We start from the raw sequence: 23,135 nt of genomic DNA on the forward strand, positions 1-23,135 counted from the left end.
GGTTACATGTATGCCGGGAATTGATGCAGACCTGGAACACTGTGTTCGCAGGTGCACGACGTGTGCCCAGCTGGGCAATGCCCCCAGGGAGGCCCCACTCAGCCCGTGGCCCTGGCCCACCAAGCCATGGTCACGTATTCACGTAGACTACGCGGGCCCGTTCATGGGAAAAATGTTCCTCATTGTTGTTGATGCGTACTCGAAATGGATCGAGTGCATCATTTTGAATTCGTGCACAACATTCACCCACGGCTTGCCGGACATCCTAGTTAGCGACAACGGCCCGTGTTTCACTAGCTATAAATTCCGGGAGTTCATGTCGAGTAATGGCATCAAACATGTCAGGATAGCACCATTCAAGCCAGCTTCCAATGGCCAGGCGGAACGTGCGGTCCAAATCATAAAGCAAGGCATGCTCCGGATTCAAGGACCCTCCCTTCAATACCGTCTATCGCACTTCCTGCTGGCCTATAGGTCCCGACCACATTCACTCACAGGAGTCCCGCCAGCGGAACGACTCATGAAACGTACACTAAAAACTCGGCTGTCTCTCATTCATCCAATCCTGTCAGACATTGTTGAGGGCAAGCGTCAGTCCCAAAATGAGTGCCACAACCGTAACTCAAAGGAGAGAGGGATAGAAATCGATGACCATGTATTTGTTCTTAATCACGCTTTGGGGCCCAAGTGGCTCGAGGATACTGTAATTGGTAAAGAGGCGAATAGGGTCATAGTGGTCAGACTCAACAATGGACAGATATGCCACAAGCATCTGGATCAAGTAAAAAAAAGGTTCAGCATGACACTGAGGAACCTGAGGAAGATCATGAGATGCCGCCCACACCACTGCCAATGAACGAGCAACAAGAACCGTCAGCAGCATGCACAGTCCCTGCGGCCAGCCCGGACGAGCCGGAATCACCACAGGTGACAAAGATGCATGCCAAGGCTCAACAACCAGAGCCCCAACTGCGGCGCTCCACGAGAGAGCGTCAACCGCCTGAAAGACTCAATCTTTGACCCAAAGACGTTGGGGGGCAGGTGATATCATGTTTGTAACCTTCACATAACTGTAACCTTTATGTAACAACACTGTACACTGTATACACCTGAGAAATGCACACCTTGACCACAGGGGGTGAACTTGTGGGAGACACTCCTCACCTGGTCATCCAGGTATATAAAGGGAGGTCCCACGCAGAGTCATCACTTCTTGGTCCTGTGAATAAAGGTAAATTGTTAACAACATAATTGCTATGGTGCGAAAGGACAGTGTCTGACCCACTGTACTCAATCTCTCTGTGCTTGGATTCTCTTACCTGACACGAGGATGTCATTCCTCAAGGCGCACACAGCGTATTCAGATTTGGTGAACTCTGGGAGTTTGGCCAACGACTTCCACTCTCCTGACATTGGATCATAGCATTCTGTGTAAGGCAGATTGAAGCCTCCCACTCGCTCACAGCCTCCCACCACCACAATAACCTCGGAAAAACCCGTGGACCTGCGTGGCCTAGTCCGCGGTTACTGGAGCATGGGCAGATACAGCAGGAGCGGCAAGAAACTGTGAGGGATGTGATCGGGGCCCAGGAGAGGCACGAGTTTGGGGCCAGGGGCCCTGGGGCAGCACGGATCAGCCCACACTGTGATATGTGTGTGCACTAGGTCCGTGCAGCAGAGCAGGTCTCCAGTCGTCTTGGTTAATCCTTGCCACTGCACCAAGACCTAGCTCTGTCAAGCCCGTGTGGTGGTTGGTGTGCAACGGCCACCACACGTTAAAAAAATCCACGCACAGGCATCTTCCAACCTTCAGGATGTAGTTCAGGACCTGGAATATTAGGTCCTTCATTGAAACATCTGTGAACTCATCCTTTTTTGGCGTGGAAGCAAGTCATCCTCATTTCGAGGGACCGCCTATGATGATGAATTGCAATGGTGCATCCTCTTCCCTAGTCCAATACCTCCGTCAATTACTTGAAGGGTCAGGTCTGTTTATTGCAAAACACTGGCAGCCCATGTTGTAATGTGTTATCGGCATGATGGGAGCTTACATTAGTTACTGTAATGTATTACAACTATTGTGTAATCGGTTATATTTCGAAAGTGAATTTGATGAATTTTATGTACTGGTTTGACAGCAGGGATTGAGTCACTGCCTCAGCTTCAGACAAAGGTGTGAGTCACCAATAGGATCAACAGCAAGTTACATTTGTTCTGTAAAACATGACCTTAATGCTGAGGTGCTAAAGAGTGTTTTATAACACACAGCATTAACACTTAAAAGACTTACAAATATATACTAATCAGATCCTATTCTTTTATCAGGCAATGCCTGAGGTACACCATCACTCACTCTCTCACTGCCCATCTATCTGTTATCTTTACGGAGTGACGATTTGTCCTAACTCTCGATTCTGCGCATGCTCCCCAGCGCAATTCCCACTAACCCTTTTCTGCGCATGCATCCTCCTCTCCCCATCGCCCCCTGGCTGGGGAGTCGAGAACCAGGGGTCAAAGACTGAGAATAAGGGGTCGGCCATTTAGGACTGAGTTCACTCAGAGGGTGTTTAATCTTTGGAATTCTCTACCCCAGAGGGCTTTGGGTGGTCAGTCGCTGAGTATATTCAAGACAGAGATCGATAGATTTTTGGATATTAAGGGAAGCAAGGGATATGGGGATAGTGCAGGAAAGTGGAGTTGAGGTAGAAGATCAGCCACGATCTTATTGAATGACTCAAGGGGCAAATAGCCTTCTCCTGCTCCTAATTCTTATGTTCTTATTCACACCATCTCTGGGTAGCTCAGTTTTAGCGAGACTGGGTAAGAGCATCGGCCAAACAAACATTGCTCATGACCGAAATTTCCTCGAAGCTGAGTATCCAATATTATCCAATATTATCCAATATTATCCAATATTATCCGTGCTGTCAAGGGCAAAGGTTGGACACTTCCCTCCAACGAGAAACAAAAATCAGGGAGGCGAGTCACAGTTCTTCCCCCGTCTCTCCCACCGGGGGGATTGAATGTCTCTCCGATTGCTTCTGCTCCTGCTTGGGAAGCACTTCGTCTCCACTCAGTGCAATTGGCTTTTCTGGATTAGATGGAGTGAGATGCGTCAATTCTACCAATATGGATACATTCTGACGCCATATATTGAGCAGCTTGGAAACTTCTGCACTCTAAGATAAAATAACAAATGCAGTTTGTGATTTACAAAGCCACACAACCATTTATTTAACACACTAGGGACAATTTTAACTTGCATCCTCAACTTGGCGATAGAGACCTGAAAATGGTGTTGGGTCACTTCGCGACCCTTTTATATAGGTGCTCCACACGCCACCATCTTGGGTAGCGTCCTAGATGGGCGCTCGGAGTGCCTGCCTGTCTCAGGCAGGAGGCCATTGGTAACATGCAAATGGAGGTCTTATCATGTACGTAGGATCCTGAGTGAGGTACAGCTGGGTAGAATGTGCTCTGCACACACTCCGCCCATTTCTACCAGGCGTTGAGCAGCTAAACCAGTGGTCCTTAAGGAGCTGCGAGAGGCCACTCAGAAAACGGACCCGCATATGTATAATTTGTTCTGGTGGGCCCCCCAAATAAATCTCCAGCCCATTGTCAGCCAGTCCAAGGACACCCCAGGGTCCTCTCCCCTCTTCTATCCCGAGTCTCCAACTGTCAGCCAGCTCAGCATTAAGCACAGTGGGCGTTGGGTACCTTCAGCTTGGGAGTAAAACAAAGAAAAATAGAGCACAGAGGAAATTGGGGAGATTTTGAGATGCATTAATAAGTTCCAGAGTAAGATGAGACAACTGTGCTTTAGTCTTACCTCTCAAAATGAAACAGGAATTACAAATGAAATTAGCACACTTTCGCAATTAGTCTGGCAACTCTCTCCTACATCTGCACAAAGTGGTGGCATTGCAACTGGATTCTCTGCAGAGAGAATTCTCTCTCTGGCCAGTGGTGCCAGGATGAGAGGGACAGCAAATCTAGTCTACAAAAGGTAGAGAGAGAGCATTGTAAATGAAGATACAGTGGGACACTCCCATGTACCTCCAAGAGACAGCGGAGCAAGAGCAGCACCAACAGAGGCCTGGAAGTAGGCCCCTGCCTTTAATCGTCAATGGGGGAATGGTGTGTGTGGTGGAGGAAGTGAAGGGGGGGGGACATACAACCCAAAAATACAGCAAAGAAAGACGCTTCAATTAATTTAAATGTCAAAGCAGCGGCTCAAGTGGGAAAAGAGGAAGTAATACTTGTGTTGCAAGAATTAGAATGATAGAATCATAGAATGATACAGCGCAGAAGGGAGCCATTCGGCCCATGGTGCCTGTGCCAGCTCTTTGAAAGAGCTACCCAATTCTCATTCCCCTGCCCTGCTAATGTTTCCCCTTCAAATATTTATCTAATTCCCTTTTGAAAGTTACTATTGAATCTGCTCCCACCACCCTTTCAGGCAGTGCGTTCCAGGTCACAACAACTCACTGAGTAAATGTTGTGCCAATGGAGCTTGGAGTGGAATTCAAGCACTCTAAATAATACACAACTGGACTGATATGGGCAACCTCCAGTAAAAATAGATCTTTAAAAAATATGTATCCTTGGGGCATGGTTGGCATGGCAAGGACCCATTTATTGCTCCTCCTGTGACGGCGAAGGCAGGTCATCTTTGTGAACAGCTGTATCACTAACTGTAATAGAAACATAGAAAATAGGAGCAGTAGTCGGCCCTTCGAGCCGGCATCGCCATTCAATATGATCATGGCTGATCCTCTATCTCAACACCATATTCCTGCTTTTTCCCCATACCCCTTGATCGAGGACCGAGGGTCTAGTGAGAAGGAGGAACTGAAGGAAATCCTTATTAGGCGGGAAATTATGTTAGGGAAATTGATAGGATTGAAGGCCGATAAATCCCCAGGGGCTGATGGTCTGCATCCCAGAGTACTTAAGGAAGTAGCCCTAGAAATAGTGGCTGCATTGGTGTTCATTTTCCAACAGTCTCTCAACTCTGGATGAGTTCCTATGGACTGGAGGGTAGCTAATGTAACATCACTTTTTAAGAAAGGAGGGAGAGAGAAAACGGGTAATTATAGGCCAGTTAGCCTGACATCGGTAGTGGGGAAAATGTTGGAATCAATTATTAAAGATGAAACAGCAGCACATTTGGAAAGCAGTGACGGGATCGGTCCAAGTCAGCATGGATTTATGAAAGGGAAATCCTGCTTGACAAATCTTCTAGAATTTTTTGAGGATGTAACTAGTAGAGTTGACAAGGGAGAACCAGTGGATGTGGTGTATTTGGACTTTCAAAAGGCTTTTGACAAGGTCCCACACAAGAGATTGGTGTGCAAAATTAAAACACATGGTATTGGGGGTAGTGTACTGACGTGGACAGAGAACTGGTTGGCAGACAGGAAGCAGAGAGTCTGGATAAATGGGTCCTTTTCAGAATGGCAGGCAGTGACTAGTGGGGGTGTCGCAGGGCTTAGTGCTGGGACCCCAGCTATTTACAATATACATTAATGATTTGGATGAGGGAATTGAGCGTAATAGCTCCAAGTTTGCAGATGACACTAAGTTGGGTGGCGGTGTGAGCTGTGAGGAGGATGCTAAAAGGCTGCAGGGTGACTTGAACAGGTTAGGTGAGTGGGCAAACGTGTGGCAGATGCAGTATAATGTGGATAAATGTGAGGTTATCCACTTTGGTGGCAAAAACACGAAGGCAGAATATTATCTGAATGGCAGCAGATTAGGAAAAGGGAAGGTGCAACGAGACCTGGATGTCATGGTACATCAGTCATTGAAAGTTGGCATGCAGGTGCAGTGAAGAAGGCAAATGGTATGTTGGCCTTCATAGCTAGGGGATTTGAGTATAGGAGCAGGGAGGTCTTACTGCAGTTGTACAGGGCCTTAATGAGGCCTCACCTGGAATATTGTGTTCATTTTTGGTCTCCTAATCTGAGGAAGGACGTTCTTGCTATTGAGGGAGTACAGCGAAGTTCACCAGACTGATTCCCGGGATGGCAGGACTGACATATGAGGAGAGACTGGATCAACTGGGCTTGTATTCACTGGAGTTTAGAAGGATGAGAGGGGATCTCATAGAAACATATAAAATTCTGACGGGACTGGACAGGTTAAATGCAGGAAGAATGCTCCCGATGTTGGACTGGACAGGCTAAATGCAGGAAGAATGTTCCCGATGTTGGGGAAGTCCAGAACCAGGGGACATAATCTAAGGATAAGGGGTAAGCCACTTAGGACTGAGATGAGGAGAAACTTCTTCACTCAGTTGTTAACCTGTGGAACTCCCTGCCGCAGAGAGTTGTTGATGCCAGTTCATTGGATATATTCAAGAGGGAGTTAGATATGGCCCTTATGGCTAAAGGGATCAAGGGGTATGGAGAGAAAGCGGGAAAGGGGTACTGAGGTGAATGATCAGCCATGATCTTATTGAATGGTGGTGCAGGCTCGAAGGGCCGAATGGCCTACTCCTGCACCTATTTTCTATGTTTCTATGTTTCTATGATGCCTTTTGTTTCTAGAAATCTATCTATCTCCCTCTTAAATATATTCAGTGACTTGCCCTCCACAGCCTTCTGTGGTAGAGAATTCCACAGGTTCACCATCATAATCTGCTATCACTAGTTGTAATCTGCTATCGCTAACTGTAATCTGCTCTCACTAGCTAGTTGTAATCTGCTATCACTACAAAATTGTTTCACCATCTTCAGGCCAATAAAATCAAGCAATATATAGAACATTTAAAGTTTGCGGAATCTTTGAAATCAAATTGAGGCCATACAACCCTATAAAACTAAAAATAACATATTACCCAATTAAAATGTTCTCAATGATGCATTTTACTAGAGTGCTGGGTATAGGGTTTTCTGAAGTCCACAGCAGCGGAATGCACTTTCTATTAAACTCCATTAAAGCAAACTAGAATTGAAAGAGTGCCACTGAAACCCAAACAAAATAAAGCTACAAACTAACAGCTTTCTGGGTTTTCCTTAATAATCTAAAGAACTCGAATTAGGCAATTAGCCTCATTTAAAAAAAAACATTCTTGGAATGTGGGCATGTGGGCATTATTGGCAGTGCCAGCATTTATTATCCATTTCTAGTTGCCCTGGGAAGGTGGCTTGCTGGGTCACCTCATCTACCTGTCCCAAACATGTATCTCGAACAAGAAGGAACCTGGACTGTGGGCCTCAACGCCATGGGAGACATTGTCTTTATAGGCAGATGAACCAGTGGATTGAGGCAAACAGATTTGCATCTAGAGTGGAACAAATCCTACTTTTTTATCCCACACTCCTCCCCACAAAAGTACAATTTTAGAAATTAAAGAAAATAGTGACTTATTGTCGCTGGCATGTACTTTGATTCGATCTACATTCCTTAGTGTTATACAAGAACTGAAAAAATGTCTTAAATGGGGAACCATTCAGGCCTACAAAAAGGAGAATATCAAAACAAAATGTTGTTCTGTAGCCAGTGATTCCTCATGGCAACAACTCCATGTAACACAACCTCTAAAATAACATGCACCCTCTTACTGAAAAGAAAAATAACCTATCTAAAGCCTTTTATGCAACTCTCAAACAGTTATAGAGCATCTTCTGTACAGCCCTGCCAAACCCAGCTGCCTCATAAACATATGAATAATTGCTCGTGCTACTTTGTAACAGATTAAATCTGAAAACAAACAGACCAAAAGCACTATTCCTGGCCAACAGCCCACCTGTTAATAGATACAGTGCATCTACTCCATTATTCAAGCGTATAAGGACATATGTCTTAGCTCAGGTGTCAGTCCACTGCTCACTGGCCGTTCTAGGAGAATTAATAGCCAGTTAACCCTAGCAATGAACAAGAGAGAGCACGGACAGTATGATTCACAGAAAATAGGACAGGAATTGAATGAATCTTACAACCTTCCAAGATTCATTCATAAAGCCGTGGAAGAGCATTAAGTAGTTTAGAAATTAAATACAATCCTATAACCTGAGCCCAAGCAATGGCTGGAGGGAATCCTTGCAATGGAGTAATGGAGGTAAACTGAAAGTGAAGCAGCACCCAAAGAAAGATGCAACAGAAAGCAGAAAGCGGGTAGAAAATGCAGTGGAATGAAAGGCAAGGAGATGACCAATAAAAGAAAGGAACAAGTTTAGAAAAATAAGGAAAAGTAAAAATATAAAAGGAACATCGGAATAAAATAAACACATTGTCAATCGTTAGATCTGTAATCATTAAGATCCACAGCGCGGCCCTGGACAACATGGACCATTTCCCATACCTCAGGAGCCTCTTATCAATAAGAGCAGACATTGACGACAAGATGCAACACCGCCTCCAGTGCACCAGTGCAGCCTTCAGCCGCCTGAGGAAAAGAGTGTTCGAAGACCAGGCCCTCAAATCTGCCACCAAGCTCATGGTCTACAGGGCTGTAGTCATACCCGCCCTCCTGTATGGCTCAGAGACATGGACCATCTACAGTAGACACATCAAGTCGCTGAGGAAATACCACCAATGATGTCTCCGCAAGATCCTGCAAATCCCCTGGGAGGACAGACGCACCAACGTTAGCGTCCTCGACCAGGCCAACATCCCCAGCATTAAAGCACTGACCACACGATCAGCTCTGCTGGGCAGGCCACACTGTTTGCATGCCAGACACGAGACTCCCAAAGCAAGCGTTCTACTCGGAACTCCTTCATGGCAAACGAGCCAAAGATGGGCAAAGAAACGTTACAAGGACACCCTCAAAACCTCCCTGATAAAGTGCAACATCCCCACTGACAACTGGGAGTCCCTGGCCAAAGACCGCCCTAAGTAGAAGAAGTGCAGCCGGGAGGGCGCTGAGCACCTCGAGTCTCAATGCCGAGAGCATGCAGAAATCAAGCGCAGGCAGCGGAAAGAGCGTGCGGAAAACCAATCCCACCCACCCCTTCCCTCAACGACTATCTGTCCCATCTGTAACAGTAACTGTGGTTCTTGTATTGGACTGTACAGCCACCTAAGGACTCACTTTCAGAGTGGAAGCAAGTCTTCCTCGATTCCGAGGGACTGCCTATGATGAATCCCAACCCCAACAGTCATCTATGAGGTATCATTCTTATTTGCACAAAAGCATCTGGTGTGAATGAGAAAACGAGCTACCAATACTATCCATTCAGAGTGCTGGGAGTGAGTGGCCCAGTTCTCCTTTCAAGAATTTATCCAGGTTTTCTACGGCACGGAGAGCAGTGGTGGATGGGGTGGGGGCAAATACAAGAACATATGAAATAGGAGCAGGAGAAGGCCATAAGGCTCCTCGAGCCTGCTCCGCCATTTAATAAGATCATGGCTAAACTTCTACATCAACTCCACTTTCCCACCCGATCCCTATATCCATGGATTCCCTTAGAGCCCAGAAATCTATTGATCTCCGTGTTGACACTGGCAAAATGTCACATTAAAGTCGTTCTGTGTTGCGTTACTGTTACCTTGATAAATGCACAGTCTTTGCAGACCTTACTGGCTATAGATATATGCCCATGGTCCATCACCACAGACATGTTTCATGGCAGAACTACCTGCCTCTGTTGTTTTATTATATTTCATCAGAAAATGGGAACTCAGAACTGGTCTGGGGTTTCCCATGATTTCAAAAGAGCACAGATTATCTAAAATTATAGCTTCAAAAGGAAGTTACATTTCTGCAGCTCGAGTGACTCAGTGTGGAAATTATCGGGTAAGAACACAACTCCCAATATTTCTCAGACACCTCTCTGTAAAAAGGCAAACAGACATCAGTTTGAGAGCGCAGGGCGTTTTGCATAGCACATATCAGGAGACAGCTGTGACTCATTACAATGATACGAGAAAGACTGAACAATCTCACTCCTTCTGTAGCCATATTTGCATTTCCAAGAGTTATGAATCTTACCCCACTCTAGGGCAATGAGAGGTCAACATAAGCCTCCTACTGATGGCCCGGTTTCTACACTTCTTTTTTGTGAAGGTGACCTGCAATTTAGAATGATGCATTTGGCAGCTGCTGCTCTAATGCCCTTGTTACGACAGGAATATTTCAGCATCCTCAGGCCTTGCCCGATAGGTACCATAACTTATGATCCAGTAATCAATCAAGACTCTGGTTCATTTGGAGTTCAGTCCCTAGGCATCCCTGCAGGTGTGCTAGTGTAGAATGGTTGGGGTAGAGCCTGCTGGGAGCTGGCCCATAGCTCCAGGTGCTTTTCCTAGTTTCAGGTGAAGGCTCTGCCTTGCTTACTCTGACTGGCAGGTGTCCCACCAATTCCTGGTCTACATGTTTGCTGTGGTGGTGCTGCCAGTTGCTCAAAGCTTTCATGCTGCTTGGCACAAGAGCTGGGCAAGCAGCTGATCGGTGGGGATTCTCCATCGGCAGTAGGCCTCGGCTTGGGCCTATTCGCTGGTGAGACCAGCCGTGGCTCTGGATTCCCAACAGGACCTCTGATCAGAAGAACTGATGTCACGGGGGAGGACCAGAATGTGCCTTTATCGCTATGCTTGTGCCAGCATTTGTTTGATGCGGTCAGGTAAAATTTACAGTTTGTGCGGGGTGAGTGACGTGCATTGGTGCATGTTGAGCTCAACTTCTTTCAGTAGACTTCAGGTCACAGGTCAGCCTCAGTGGCTCCCTCCATTGCTCCCCTGGGAGTGAGTGGCCCAGTTCTCCTTTCAAGAATTTATCCAGGTTTTCTACGGTACGGAGAGCAGTGGTGGATGGGGTGGGGGCAAATACAAGAACATATGAAATAGGAGCAGGAGAAGGCCATAAGGCTCCTCGAGCCTGCTCCGCCATTCAATAAGATCATGGCTAAACTTCTACATCAACTCCACTTTCCCACCCTATATCCATTGATTCCCTTAGAGCCCAGAAATCTATTGATCTCCGTGTTGAATATACTCATTAACTGACCATCCACAGCCCTCGAGGGTAGAGAATTCCATGATTCACCAATCTCTGAGTGAAGAAATTTCTCCTCATCTCAGTCCTAAATGGCCGACCCCTTATCCTGAGACTATGACCACTGTTCCCTCTAGGGTGTGTGGCTGCGCATGTATGCGCACTGATCCCTGAACTCACGCGTACATGATTTGAAATGCCGCACAGTTGCTGGAGCGAGGGAGGGGTCCAATACACAATGGCCGCGGGAATCCAGACAGACCCATTTGTGAGTCTTGCAAGCGCACAGTCCATCGCAATTGCAGCTCTTGAAATGTGTTTTCCGATAGTTGATGGGTTGCTGTGTATCGCCGGAAGGGGCTTGGTTTTTTCCCTTGAACTTTGACCTTTCAGTTGGACAGCAGGAGAATCCTCCACATGCTGATTCTTCGCCTTTTCAGCCTTCAGTGCCAGCTCGCGGAATACCGGAGCCACACACGTACAGTATCCAATTGGCTCCATGCTTTCGTCGGCTCCATGCAGAGTTCAGGGGATCTGTTGGTGGCCAGTGGGGGGCCTGGGGGGGGGGGGGTGGAAAGATCGAGGATTGAACGGGGAGAGATTAGGAATCTGAAGGGAGAGAGAGTGGGGAGAAAGAAAGTGATGGAGAGTGAGAGAGGGACAGAGAGAGAGATGGAGAGGGGGACGGGGAGAGAGATGGAGAGGGGGAGATGGAGAGAGAGAGCGAGAGAGAGAGGGACAGAGAGACAAAGAGAGAGGGATAGAGAGAGGGGTGAGGGTCCAGGAGACTCCCGGAGACTAAGCAGCAGCCGCACTTTGGGATAACACAGGTGGAGGTGCAGTACATGTACAATGGTCGCAGGAAGGAGGCTAAAACAAATAAGTTTTAGGTCCCCAGTGACACTACAATGATTTTTTTTTCATTCAGAAAATTGGTTAAAGCCAGAAAAAAATATAGGAAAGTGATGTTGAATGTCACGAGGTAAGTTCCAGTTAAATTTTTGCCAGGTGTTGAAAGAGTCTATCAGGGTTCGTTACATCATGTTATGTGAGAGGGCAAAAAGTTTGTGCACCCATTTGTACCTCAGAATCTGTGAGAGACAGAAGAACCGGCAGCAGAAAAAGAAGAAACTACTTCACCAGAACTGATCCCAACTCATTGCCAAGGGATAGATAACCTTCTCAGGAAGTTTAACCACTTTATTCACTTTCTTATTTGAGCTCTGTTTGGAATCAGAGTTTATTATTTTTTGTCATATGTTTAACAATAACATTGAACAGGGAAAGAGAAACTTAGAGCAACTTCTGTCAAAACTGCAATGAGACTTGAAAGAATTTAAATATTTTTAATGAACTTTTCACAAAAAATGAGTGTTAAAAACACTTTTTTCCCCCTAGGTTTGGAGATGATTTTGGAAGAAACAGAAACAAAAATCTATTTTTCCCTCATCTAAACAAGTTTCAACTGTTTTAAGTAAAACTATAAATCAAGGGGGCCACTAAAACTGACAAATTCACAAATTAAACTTTGGACGTTAAACAAATCAAATTAAAATTTGGTTGCCGGGGGTGATGATGCACTCCAGTTCCTCCAACGCCCACCTCTTGCGGAAGGCCGCGAGCGTACCGGTGGACACCCACCAGGTCTTGAAGTCCAAACGCTTTTAAAGAGGTTCTGAAATGCTTAAAACATTTTAAAATTGAAATTTCTAAACATTTCATTTTGAATGATCGACGAAGTGAGTAGTTTTACACAAACATGCAACCCTGCTGTTGAGGAGGGTGAGGGTGGGGAGGGGAGGGTTTGTGCTGTTGCGGAGGGTAAGGGTGGGGAGAATTTGTAATTTTTATTTACTCTTTAAAAAATATTAAGGCATTTAGGAAGAGAACCAAAAAAGGGGAAAAACACAAACCATTTTATTTTGTCCATTGTTCTATAGTTCTAACATGTCACAGGAATAATGTAAATATAGATTTCTTCTTAAACATTTACTGGAGTGTTAATAGAAACAAGAGTTATGTAATGATGTATAAAAATTGCAGGAAGCTACTTTAGAAGAAACTATTTGTTTATTGAGAAAGATGTAGTAAATACTTTAATTAAACTGATAATGTACAATTTTGATTTGGTATAAATGTTTGAAATAGGAGATTAAAAATTGAGATGACAGTGAAGTTTGTTTCCTGGAAGGCCACACCTACACCAGAGGAGACAATGGCAACTGGTCCAGGGCCATCGCCGATATCGTGCATGCTTCCTTCTGGGCTGCCAGTATCGGTGATGCTATTGGGTGTTTTTCAATCTATTCTGTGGCGCTCGCTGACCTACATTGGCTCCAGGGCCGACAACGCCTCCATTTTAAAATTGGTTTTCAAATCCCTCCATGGCCTCACCCCTCCTTATCTCTATAACCTCCTCCAGCCCTACAACCCACCAAGATCTCTGCATTCCTTAAACTTTGGCCTCTTACGCATCCACGATTTTAATCACGCCACCATTGGCGGCTGTGCCTACAGATTTCTGCACCCAAGGCTCTGGAATTCCCTCCCTAAACCCTTCTGCCTCTCTCTTCTCCTTGAAGGTGCTTCTTAAAACTTACTTCTTTGACCAAGCTTTTGGACACCGGTCTTTAATACCTCCATATGCGGCTCGTTTGTTTTGATAAAGCTTCTGTGAAGCACCTGGGGATATTTTACTATGTTAAAGATGCTATATAAATGCAAGTTGTTATTGTTGATGTATTTGGGAGGGGATGTTGTGCACCAGAGATTGTGTGGGAGCAGCTTAGTTTCTGGCAATAATCCCCTTTACCACCCCATAACAGTACAGTTCTATGCATTGTCATCATCATCATAGGCGGTTCCTTGATGACTTGCTTCCACACCAAAAGGGATGAGTTCACAGATGTTTCAATGGGGGACCCGATATTCCAGTCCTGAACTCCAGGGGTGGAAGATGCCTGTGTGTGGATTTTTTTAAACGTGTGGTGACCGATGCACATCAGCCACCACACGGGCTTGACAGAGCTAGGCCTTTATCCAGTGGCAAGGGTAAACCAGGATGACTGGAGACCTGCTCTGCTGCACGGACCTAGAGCGCACACATATCGCAGTGTGGACTGGCCCGTGCTGCCCCGGGCTCTCGCCTCTTCTGGGCCCCGCACCCTCATTTGCCGCACCTCCGCCACGATCTCTCGCCGCTCCCCCGCCACGATTTCTCACCGCACTTCCGCCACGATCTCTCACCGCACCTCCGCACCAAACATTCGCCGCTCCTCCGCCACGATCTCTCGCCGCTGATCTCTCACCGCTCCTTTGCCTCAATCATTCACCGTACTGCTAGTTTGTACAGTTCTACATTGTGTGCAGTATAGGTACGTACAGATCATTCTTGATAGTGTGCTATGTGGCTTTATGAATCAGTGAAATGTACAGCATGTCTCCAATACATCGGACAGCTGAGGCGGCTTGGACAATACAACTTCCCACTCTACAAATAGGTTTCAGTTCAAATTAATAATAATCATTTAGAATAAGCTCCTTTTTGAGGTGGCTGATCATTTGCTCACTGTATCTAAAATATACACCAACAACCCAGCATTAGTATATGTTTTTGAGAAATGATTGTAGCTTCTGAGTAACACAGAAGTTAAAGGAATTTAATGGAGTTAATTAATGGAAACCACAGATACAGTTGAATTCCAAAACTGAATTTGGTTATTTATCTGGAGCAGAGAAATCATTGAGCGACTGTCACAGAGCTAAAATACTCTCTCAGTGTTTGAGTTCATTAGTAATCTAATACATTGCCTGGATCAGCCCAAATGTGGTAAAGTTGCTGCATATTTATTGTGGAGTTTTGATAAATGTTTGTCATGAGTTGAAATGAAAGCAAGGTTTACTATTCCCACTGTCACCCACTGATATTGATTCACTGGTACAATTGTTTTCCTAAATATGAATTTGCTAGATGTACAACTATAGACCTTTCTTAATATTCACTATAATTCAATACCTAAATGCACTGAAGTACTTTAGTATGTGATCTTTGGTAATTAACAATTTCTCATTATCTGACTCAATGAGGGCCCAGGTTCGCTGCCCGGTCTTTGCTGGGTTAGTTGATCTCAGTTGGGTGGCAGAAGGAGCACCAATATTAGTCTCAGCAGCCTGTCCCAAGGAGGTAAGTTCAGCGAAGGATCCCGCTCCTGACTGCTGTCCAGTGAGCCCAGCTGGAAAGACCACGTGTGGATATCATGCGAGGAGAGGATTGGCTTCAGCCTGCTGGCACTCGCTGTCTCGGCTCAAAGATAAGGAACGATCAGTTGGGTAAGGTATGAGATGTATTCTTTTAGAGACTGAATTCATTGCATTACTCAGAAAACCATTGCTTGTTTCAGGATCTGCTCGTAAGGGAGGGTGAAATTAAAAAAGAATATTGATTATGTTGTATGAAATACTTGATTTAGGCGGACATCCTCCAGTTTACCTTCCACCACCCATATACCAAATCCCTGCTATTATTCTCTACTGTACAGTTTCCAGTACTGTACTAGATGTAAAGACTGGAGTCAGCATTAGCCTTTTGGTACCAGCAGCTTCAGTTTCTAAATCTACTAGCCCTTCACTAACAACGTGTCACCTTTAAAATGCTGCGTGTGCTTGCCACATAATCAAAATAAATGAAATCAAATGTTTCCTCCAATTTCTCCCACCTTCCCCCCTACGAAGATATAAAGGGGGCAATTTTGCTGAATACGTTAGGCACTAAAGAGGTGGCCAAGATGGGGTCTTAAGCTGAAACGCCGGGTTTAGTCTGTGTTTAGCGCAAGATGCCATCTTGGTAAAGGAGTTGAAGCCTGCACTAGGAACAGCTGCCAGAATGCTAGTTATACAGCTGATTGCCACTTAAAATGTCAGCTTGCATGCATTAAAGAGACTGCACAGCATTTTGGTGGCTAACGCTTCAACTAACACCCTCTCCTAACAGTGACCAGCTGTTTAGGAGTAAACACGGCATGGTCAATTTCAAGCGCAACTTACCACTTCGTTGTCATTACTGCTGGAACTGTGTCGATGACCTCTTAAACACATCAGAAGGCTTTCTTTGACACTTTGCCAAGTCTTCATCAACACATGAGCAAATTCTCTGAGGACTTCACCCAAAAAGAGTAAGTGCTGTGCTACTCTACTTTATAGGAGTCACAAGAGAAGGGGAGTGCTTGGTCATGGGTATCTTGCTCAGAGTCCCATTGGTGTGTACAAGGAATGGATCGAGGATGAGGCCAGGCAGAGCAACATGAGAGAGGGACAGGTGTGCAAGGTGGCGTCTTTCCCCCCTGAGGGTACAGGACATCCCTCCACCTCTGGACTTCCTCCAGCAGGACCTCCAGTGCAGCGCCCGAGAACCTGTGCCCCTCTCCCTCGGTTCCTGAGCCATCCTGCAATGTGCCACTGTGTGCAGCCAGAGCACTCTACACCTTCAGGGGAAGTGGGTGCGAGGAGCCCACATATACTATTCCACGAAAATTGCATCTAATCAGCGGTTGGGTGCTAAACCTGCAAGTGTCTGTTTAGCACCTCCAGGCACGTTCAAATTATGGTGATCAGCAATTAGGACCAAAATTGTGTGTTAAATCCAGATTTCCAAACAGGCGTATCTTATTAGCACTGCACCCACTTTTAGTGCCTGTTTTCACGTGTTGGCCAAAATAAACCCCAATTTGCTTTGAATTAAGCTTTCCTTGTATTTACATTCCTTTGGTCCAGCACCCGAGTTACCATTCTTCACACATGGGCCTAGAGAGCTACTGTTGACAGGCCAGTCCATTGTGATCTTGTCTTCACCCAATGTCCACATGCATATTTTCCAGCTAACTTCACTGAATAGCAATTGGAGCAGGAACTGGAAATCTAGCCGGTTTCCCTTTTTACGATTCCAGGGACACTGTGGTGACCCGACTGCTGCCTGCCCCTCCCTGTTGAGATGCATTAACTCAGCACAGACCAGGATCAAACCTCGAAGGGCCCGTGGGTCTGCCCAAGTGCCACACAATCGAGTGCGCTCGCCAACTAAAGCATGCGGGAAGCACAAAAACAATTTACAAACTCAAATGAAAGATAAGGGCGATGTAATGTAAACAATAGCCATTGATCGGTTGTGAGTTTAAAGTGGGCGTGTCAGCATCAGATGCCCTTTTTTTTTATTTCTGTGATTAGATTATTCAAAGGAGTGAGTGGTGATGACAGAGTTGCGATCCCAAATGAGAGCAGAATCAACATCACTAGAGACGGTCATTAACCCACATTGTTTTAATGATCGCACACTGTTGAGCTTCAATGGTTTCACGAACAATGACTAGCATTTCTGTATTGACTTTCACTTAATAGACAAGACTCCCAAGGCAAGCGCTCTACTCGGAACTCCTACACGGCAAGCAAACTCCAGGTGGGCAGAGGAAGCATTTCAAGGACACCCTCAAAGCCTCTGGATAATGTGCAACATCCCCACTGACACCTGGGAATCCCTGGCCGAAGACCGCCCTAAGTGGAGGAAGAGCATCCGGGAGGGTGCTGAGCACCTCGAGTCTCGACGCCGAGAGCATACAGAAAACAAGCGCAGGCAGCGGAAGGAGCATGCGACAAACCAGGCTCCCCACCCACCCTTTCCTTCAACCACTGTCTGCCCCACCTGTGACAGAGACTGTAATTCCCGTATTGGACTGTACAGTCACCTGAGAACTCACTTTTAGAGTGGAAGCGTCTTCCTCGATTTCGAGGGACTGCCGATGATGATGTCATAGGCAAGACTGAAGCCACCCTCTTCAGTCCCCACCACAAACTCCAGACCCTTGTCCCCGATTTCATCCTCCTCAGCCAGTCACTGTCTCAGTTTGAACCACGCTGTTCACAACTCTACTCTGCTCGCAAGTGTTCTATTCCACCCGGAGCTGAGCTTCCGATCCTATATCCTCCCCCTCACAAAGTCTGCCTACTTCCACCAGCCTCTCCTGCCTCGGCCTATCTGCTACGGATACCCTCATCCATGTCTTTCTCACTTCCAGCCTCCACTATTCTAATGCTCTCCCGGCCAGCTTCCCATCCTCTACCTTCCATACACTTCACTTCAAAATTCTGTCCATATCCTATCCTGCACTAAGCCCCGCTCACCAACCACCCTATCCTTGCTGACCTACATTCGTTCCCAGTTCTCCCTCCACCCACTCCCCAGCACCTCGAATCTCTGAACAAATTGTTAGTACCACTCCTCATATCTCTTCCTTTGGTGCAGCACCTCGGGATGTTTTTCAACATTAAGGGCGCTATATAAATGTAATTTTTTTGTTGTAATAAAATGTCCCAAGCAGCTTAGCATGGGCTGAGGAGTGGAAGAATTAGGAGAGCTGACCAAAAGCACAGCTCCAAGGAGGCTTTCAAAGGGTGGGAAGAAACGAGGTGAAGAGGAGAAAGAGTTCCAAAGGATAGGATCTAGTTGAGAAAGACTGAGATGTACAAATAAGGTTAAATGATCACTCATTCTTCGCAACTGTTTGAAGTTGTTTTTAAGTTGTATTGTCACACTTACAATTTCAGAAACATAACGTGAAGGCCCATTACCTAATCAAGCTTTGCTTGTGTAACCTGCAATATTGCCTGAAATGTTCCATCGAACTGCAGCCTTCTAGTTAGTTCGCTGCCACCTGTCCACAGTTTATTATCTTAGATTTATTCTGCAGTCAATGTTGTTCTTATTGTGGGAAATTATTTTAATCTTGCTGCAGTGAAAAAGAAAATGTTGACTCACTGCATGGAGGTAACACTTGGCCCTCGATAACAACGTGCCATAGAAACTACAGAGCAGGAAGCCAAGTTCACAATACTCATTAAACAGAGACAAGAGCCTGACTTCTGCACTTTCTCAGTGCACTGATAAGGACCACAGATAGAGAAATTTACAAGAAACTTGGATACGCTTCACCTATTCGAAAGACCAAGCGTTCATAATTTACTTGCAGCTTCAGTGATTGCAAGTTATGATTCACGCACACTTTTAAAATGTAGTAGATAAACTGTTGTGAATAAAGCAGCAAGGGGGATTTCAGTATGCTGAAGGCACTATACAAATGCAAGTTATTCCTCTGTAAAATATATCTGTGTGTATTGGAAACGTGTTAATGCAAATCTATCTCCTATACTTAAACATGGTGTAAATAATTCTAGTGCAAATGAGTCACCTTTACAAGGCCCTTTACGGGTCAAATTCTAAAGCTAAATTTTGGATTGTGATCCTGTGAGAGTTAGTTCCTGAGCAGCTCATTCCCATTTCTTCTTTTCAAGTGAAGTTTGCCACAGAGCTCAATATCTGTTAGGAGCATCGTGTTTATAATCCTTTACTATGGGCTTATCACATACTCAGTATAACTGAACCTCCTGGTACAATGATTTCCTAAACTCTAGTTCACACTTGAAGTGAATAATTTTCCTTTTTGTTTTCCATTTGTAAACCCAAAGGAACAATTTTGTGAAGCAGCTCCAATTCTACCAGTATCTCTCATAGTTCCCTTTTATACTTTGGAAGAGTCATTTTGAAGGTGGGGAGCTGATCAGGAAAATTGATGTGTACAAAAACATAGCCCTCACACCAAGAAAGCTGGGGCATTAAATAGCTTCGACCTGAGAAGTGTTTGAATGGCTCGGAGCTCTGCTTTCAGACAACTAATGCTCAATTGGCAAAAGTATGCATTTCCACCATTTTACTTGTTTACTGGAAAATAATAAAAGGAACAAGGAAGGAATATTTGTTGCCTCAGGCTCGGGGAGAGAGATCAGCTATGGTGTTTATATGCTCTCTATTCAGAGATTCAGCAACCTTTCCATGAGGAGGAAATCTTTTGCACTGTTGAGAGATTACCCCACAGATCCCTCAGCTCTTAAGCAATTGTTTGACTGTTAAGTAGGACACATTAAAAATCAAAGGCACAAAGAAACGCTAATCAGTGTGATGAATTTAAGAAAAATTTCATCACTATTTGTTTAGAATAGCAAGGTCTGATCTTTGGCACCAAGATAATGACATTCTTTTATGCTTACTAGCTGATCTGTCGTTGTGTTGTTCACAGGTATTCTGATGTCTGAAGTACATTGTAATGGGGCCAGAAGAGCTGAGGGTCCAGGAGCCAGCCCACACTGCGATTGTGTGCGCAATCCTGAACTCCAGGAGATAGTCAATGTATTCACTGAGGCATATGAAAGCACGGGCCTTATGCTTAACATCCGTAAGACAAAGGTCCTCCACCGGCCTGTCCTCGTTGCACAGCACTGCCCTCCAATCATCAAGATTCATGGCGCGGCTCTCGACAACATGGACCACTTCCCATGTCTCGGGAGCCTCTTATCAGCAAAGGCAGACATTGATGCGGAGATTCAACATCGCCTCCAGTGCGTCAGTGCAGCCTTCAGCCGTCTGAGGAAAAGAGTGTTTGAAGGCCTGGCCCTCAAATCTACCACCAAGCTCATGGTCTACAGGGCTGTTGTAATACCCGCCCTCCTGTATGGATCTGAGGCATGGACGATGTACAGAAGGCACCTCAAGTCGCTGGAGATATATCACCAACGATGTCTCCGCAAGATCCTGCGGATCCCCTGGGAGGACAGGTGCACCAACATCAGTGTCCTCATCCAGGCTAACATCCCCAGTATTGAAGCACTAACCACACTCGATCAGCTTCGCTGGGCAGGCCACATAGTTCGAACGCCAGATACGAGACTCCCAAAGCAAGTGCTCTATGCAGAGCTCCTTCATGGCAAATGAGCCAAAGGTGGGCAGCGGAAGTGTTACAAGGACACCCTCAAAGCCTCCCTGGTAAAGTGCGACATCACCACTGACACCTGGGAGACACTGGCCGAAGACCGCACGAGGTGGAGAAAGTGCATCCGGGAGGGCATTGAGTTCTTCGAGTCTCAGCGCAAAGAGCGTGAAGAGGTCAAGCGCAGACAGCGGAAGGAGCACGCGGCAAATCAGCCCCACCGACCCCTTCCCTCGACGAATGTCTGTCCCACCTGTGACAGGGTTTGTGGTTCTCGTATTGGACTGTTCAGCCACCAGAGAATTCACTTTGAGAGTGGAAGCAAGTCTTCCTCGATTCCGAGGGACTGCCTGTGATGATGATGTGCGCACTAGGTCCGTGCAGCAGAGCTGGTCTCCAGTCGTCCTGGTTAATCTTTGCCACTGGACCAAGACCTAGCTCTGGTGGCTGGTGTGCAACGGCCACTACACGTTAAAAAAATCCACACACAGGCATCTTCCACCCTTCAGGATTTAGTTCAGGACCTGGAATATTAAGTACTTCTTTGAAACACCTATGAACTCATCCCTTTTTGGCGTGGAAGCAAGTCATCCTCGATATGAGGGACCGCCTATGATGATGAATGAATATTTGTGGATTCAGGGTAAGTTGGAACATACAGTGATACATACATATCTGAGCCTACTGTGCTCCGACAAAAAAAAGCCATGTTCCCATTCCCAGTGGAGGCAAAATAGGTTTCTGTCCCTCTCGGAAGGCTTGGCAGGGTCGGTTGCACTGGTTGTGAATGGCGGGGTGGGAGAGGGTGGGGACGGAAGAAGCACCACAGGAAGGTTTATGCCCTTTATGATGGCCTATATTTAGGGGTTTTATTGTGGCATGGGTGGGCAATGGTCATGTTGACACTATCGCACAGGACTTTTTTTGCTGCAATGTTATCGGGCAGAACATTAAAACTGAACAGAAAGATTTTGCGTAATATGATTGGCGAGCAAGAAAAGCCAATAAGAAAGAATTGGAAAGGAGGGGGGAAAAAGAGACTTAAACGCTTATCCAATGAGGAAGAAATAGAAACAGAAAATGCTGGAAATACTCAGCAGGTCAGGCAACATCTGTGGGGAGAGAGAAACAGAGTTCACGTTTCAGGTCGATGACCTTGCGTCAGAATTTTTGTTTTTGAAGAAGAAAACTGACACTCAGTTGGCACGGCAAAGGCTATAGCCACATTTATCAGAACACAAAAGAATCAAGCAGCACTCAGAAGATATCGCTATTACACAAACTTTGACCGATTATATTTTATGCCAAGAAATAGGAGCAGGAGTAGGCTATTCTCCCCCTTGAGCCTGCTCCGCCATTCAATAAGATCACGGCTGATCTTCTACCTCAACTCCACTTTCCCGTCCTATTCCCATATCCCTTGATTCCCTTAGTGTCCAAAAATCTATCGATCTCAGTCTTGAATATATTCATCGACTGAGCATTCACAGCCCTCTGGGGTAGAGAACTCCAAAGATTCACCAGCCTCTGAGTGAAGAAATTGCTCCTCAGCTCAGTCCTAAATGGCTGACCCCTTATCCTGAGACTGTGCCCCCTAGTTCTAGACTCTCCAGCCAGGGGAAACATCCTCTCAGCATCTACCCTGTCAAACTCTCTAAGAATTGTATATGTTTCAATGAGATCACCTCTCATTGTTCTAAACTCCAGAGAATATAGGCCTAGTCTACTCAATCTCTCCTCCTACGTCAGCCTTTTCATCCCAGGAATCAATCTTGTGAACCTTCATTACACCCACTATAAGGCAAGTATATCCTTTCTTAGTTATGGAGATCAAAACTGTGCACAGTGCTCCAGGTGTGGTCTCACTGATGCCATATATAACTGCAGCAAGACTTCCTTACTCTTATACTGCAACCCCCCAGGACTACTGATAACATTGGAAAAACTAAAACTGGCAAAGAAATCTCAAATAAACATGCAGGCTAGCACAGAAAGTGAAACTTCAAATTTTCCAGTTTCCACGATCTTTGGAACAATAGCACGATTCATGTGAGAATATGATTGGGTAAATTCACCGACCCTGTGCTCCCACTGCGAAGCATGGATCTGAGAGAGGCCAGCAGCACTGTCACACCGATTGTGCTCCTTTCAAACGCAGGAGTTGTGAATTTGCCCTTGCGTTTATTAAATGAGTTATCAAGATGGTAGAAAAATGTCTACTTGACTGTCTAAAGACCTGACCAGTTTCAGTACTTACACAATTGGTGTGTTTCAGGGCAGCTTCATACTGCAGCCTCACTCTTTGTGGCATCATGGCATCATCCTATGACAAAGGGAGAAGGGAATAGAGGGTTATGCTGATAAGAGTTAGATGAGGAAAGATG

The 23,135-nt window shown here is 45.7% G+C and overlaps 1 protein-coding gene across 2 annotated transcripts in view; it reads right to left on the bottom strand.

Moving 5' to 3' along the window:
- Nucleotides 1-23,135, bottom strand: part of b3gntl1 (UDP-GlcNAc:betaGal beta-1,3-N-acetylglucosaminyltransferase-like 1) — a 388,088-nt gene that overhangs the window by 332,074 nt on the left and 32,879 nt on the right. For both annotated transcript variants that reach the window (XM_070858174.1, XM_070858173.1), the window contains exon 5: nucleotides 23,009-23,074. In XM_070858174.1, coding sequence (XP_070714275.1) covers nucleotides 23,009-23,074 — 66 coding nt within the window. The remainder of the gene's footprint in view (nucleotides 1-23,008; nucleotides 23,075-23,135) is intronic.

Source organism: Pristiophorus japonicus, chromosome 16 (genome assembly GCF_044704955.1).
Source record: "Pristiophorus japonicus isolate sPriJap1 chromosome 16, sPriJap1.hap1, whole genome shotgun sequence".
Classification (NCBI taxonomy): Eukaryota; Metazoa; Chordata; class Chondrichthyes; family Pristiophoridae; genus Pristiophorus; species Pristiophorus japonicus.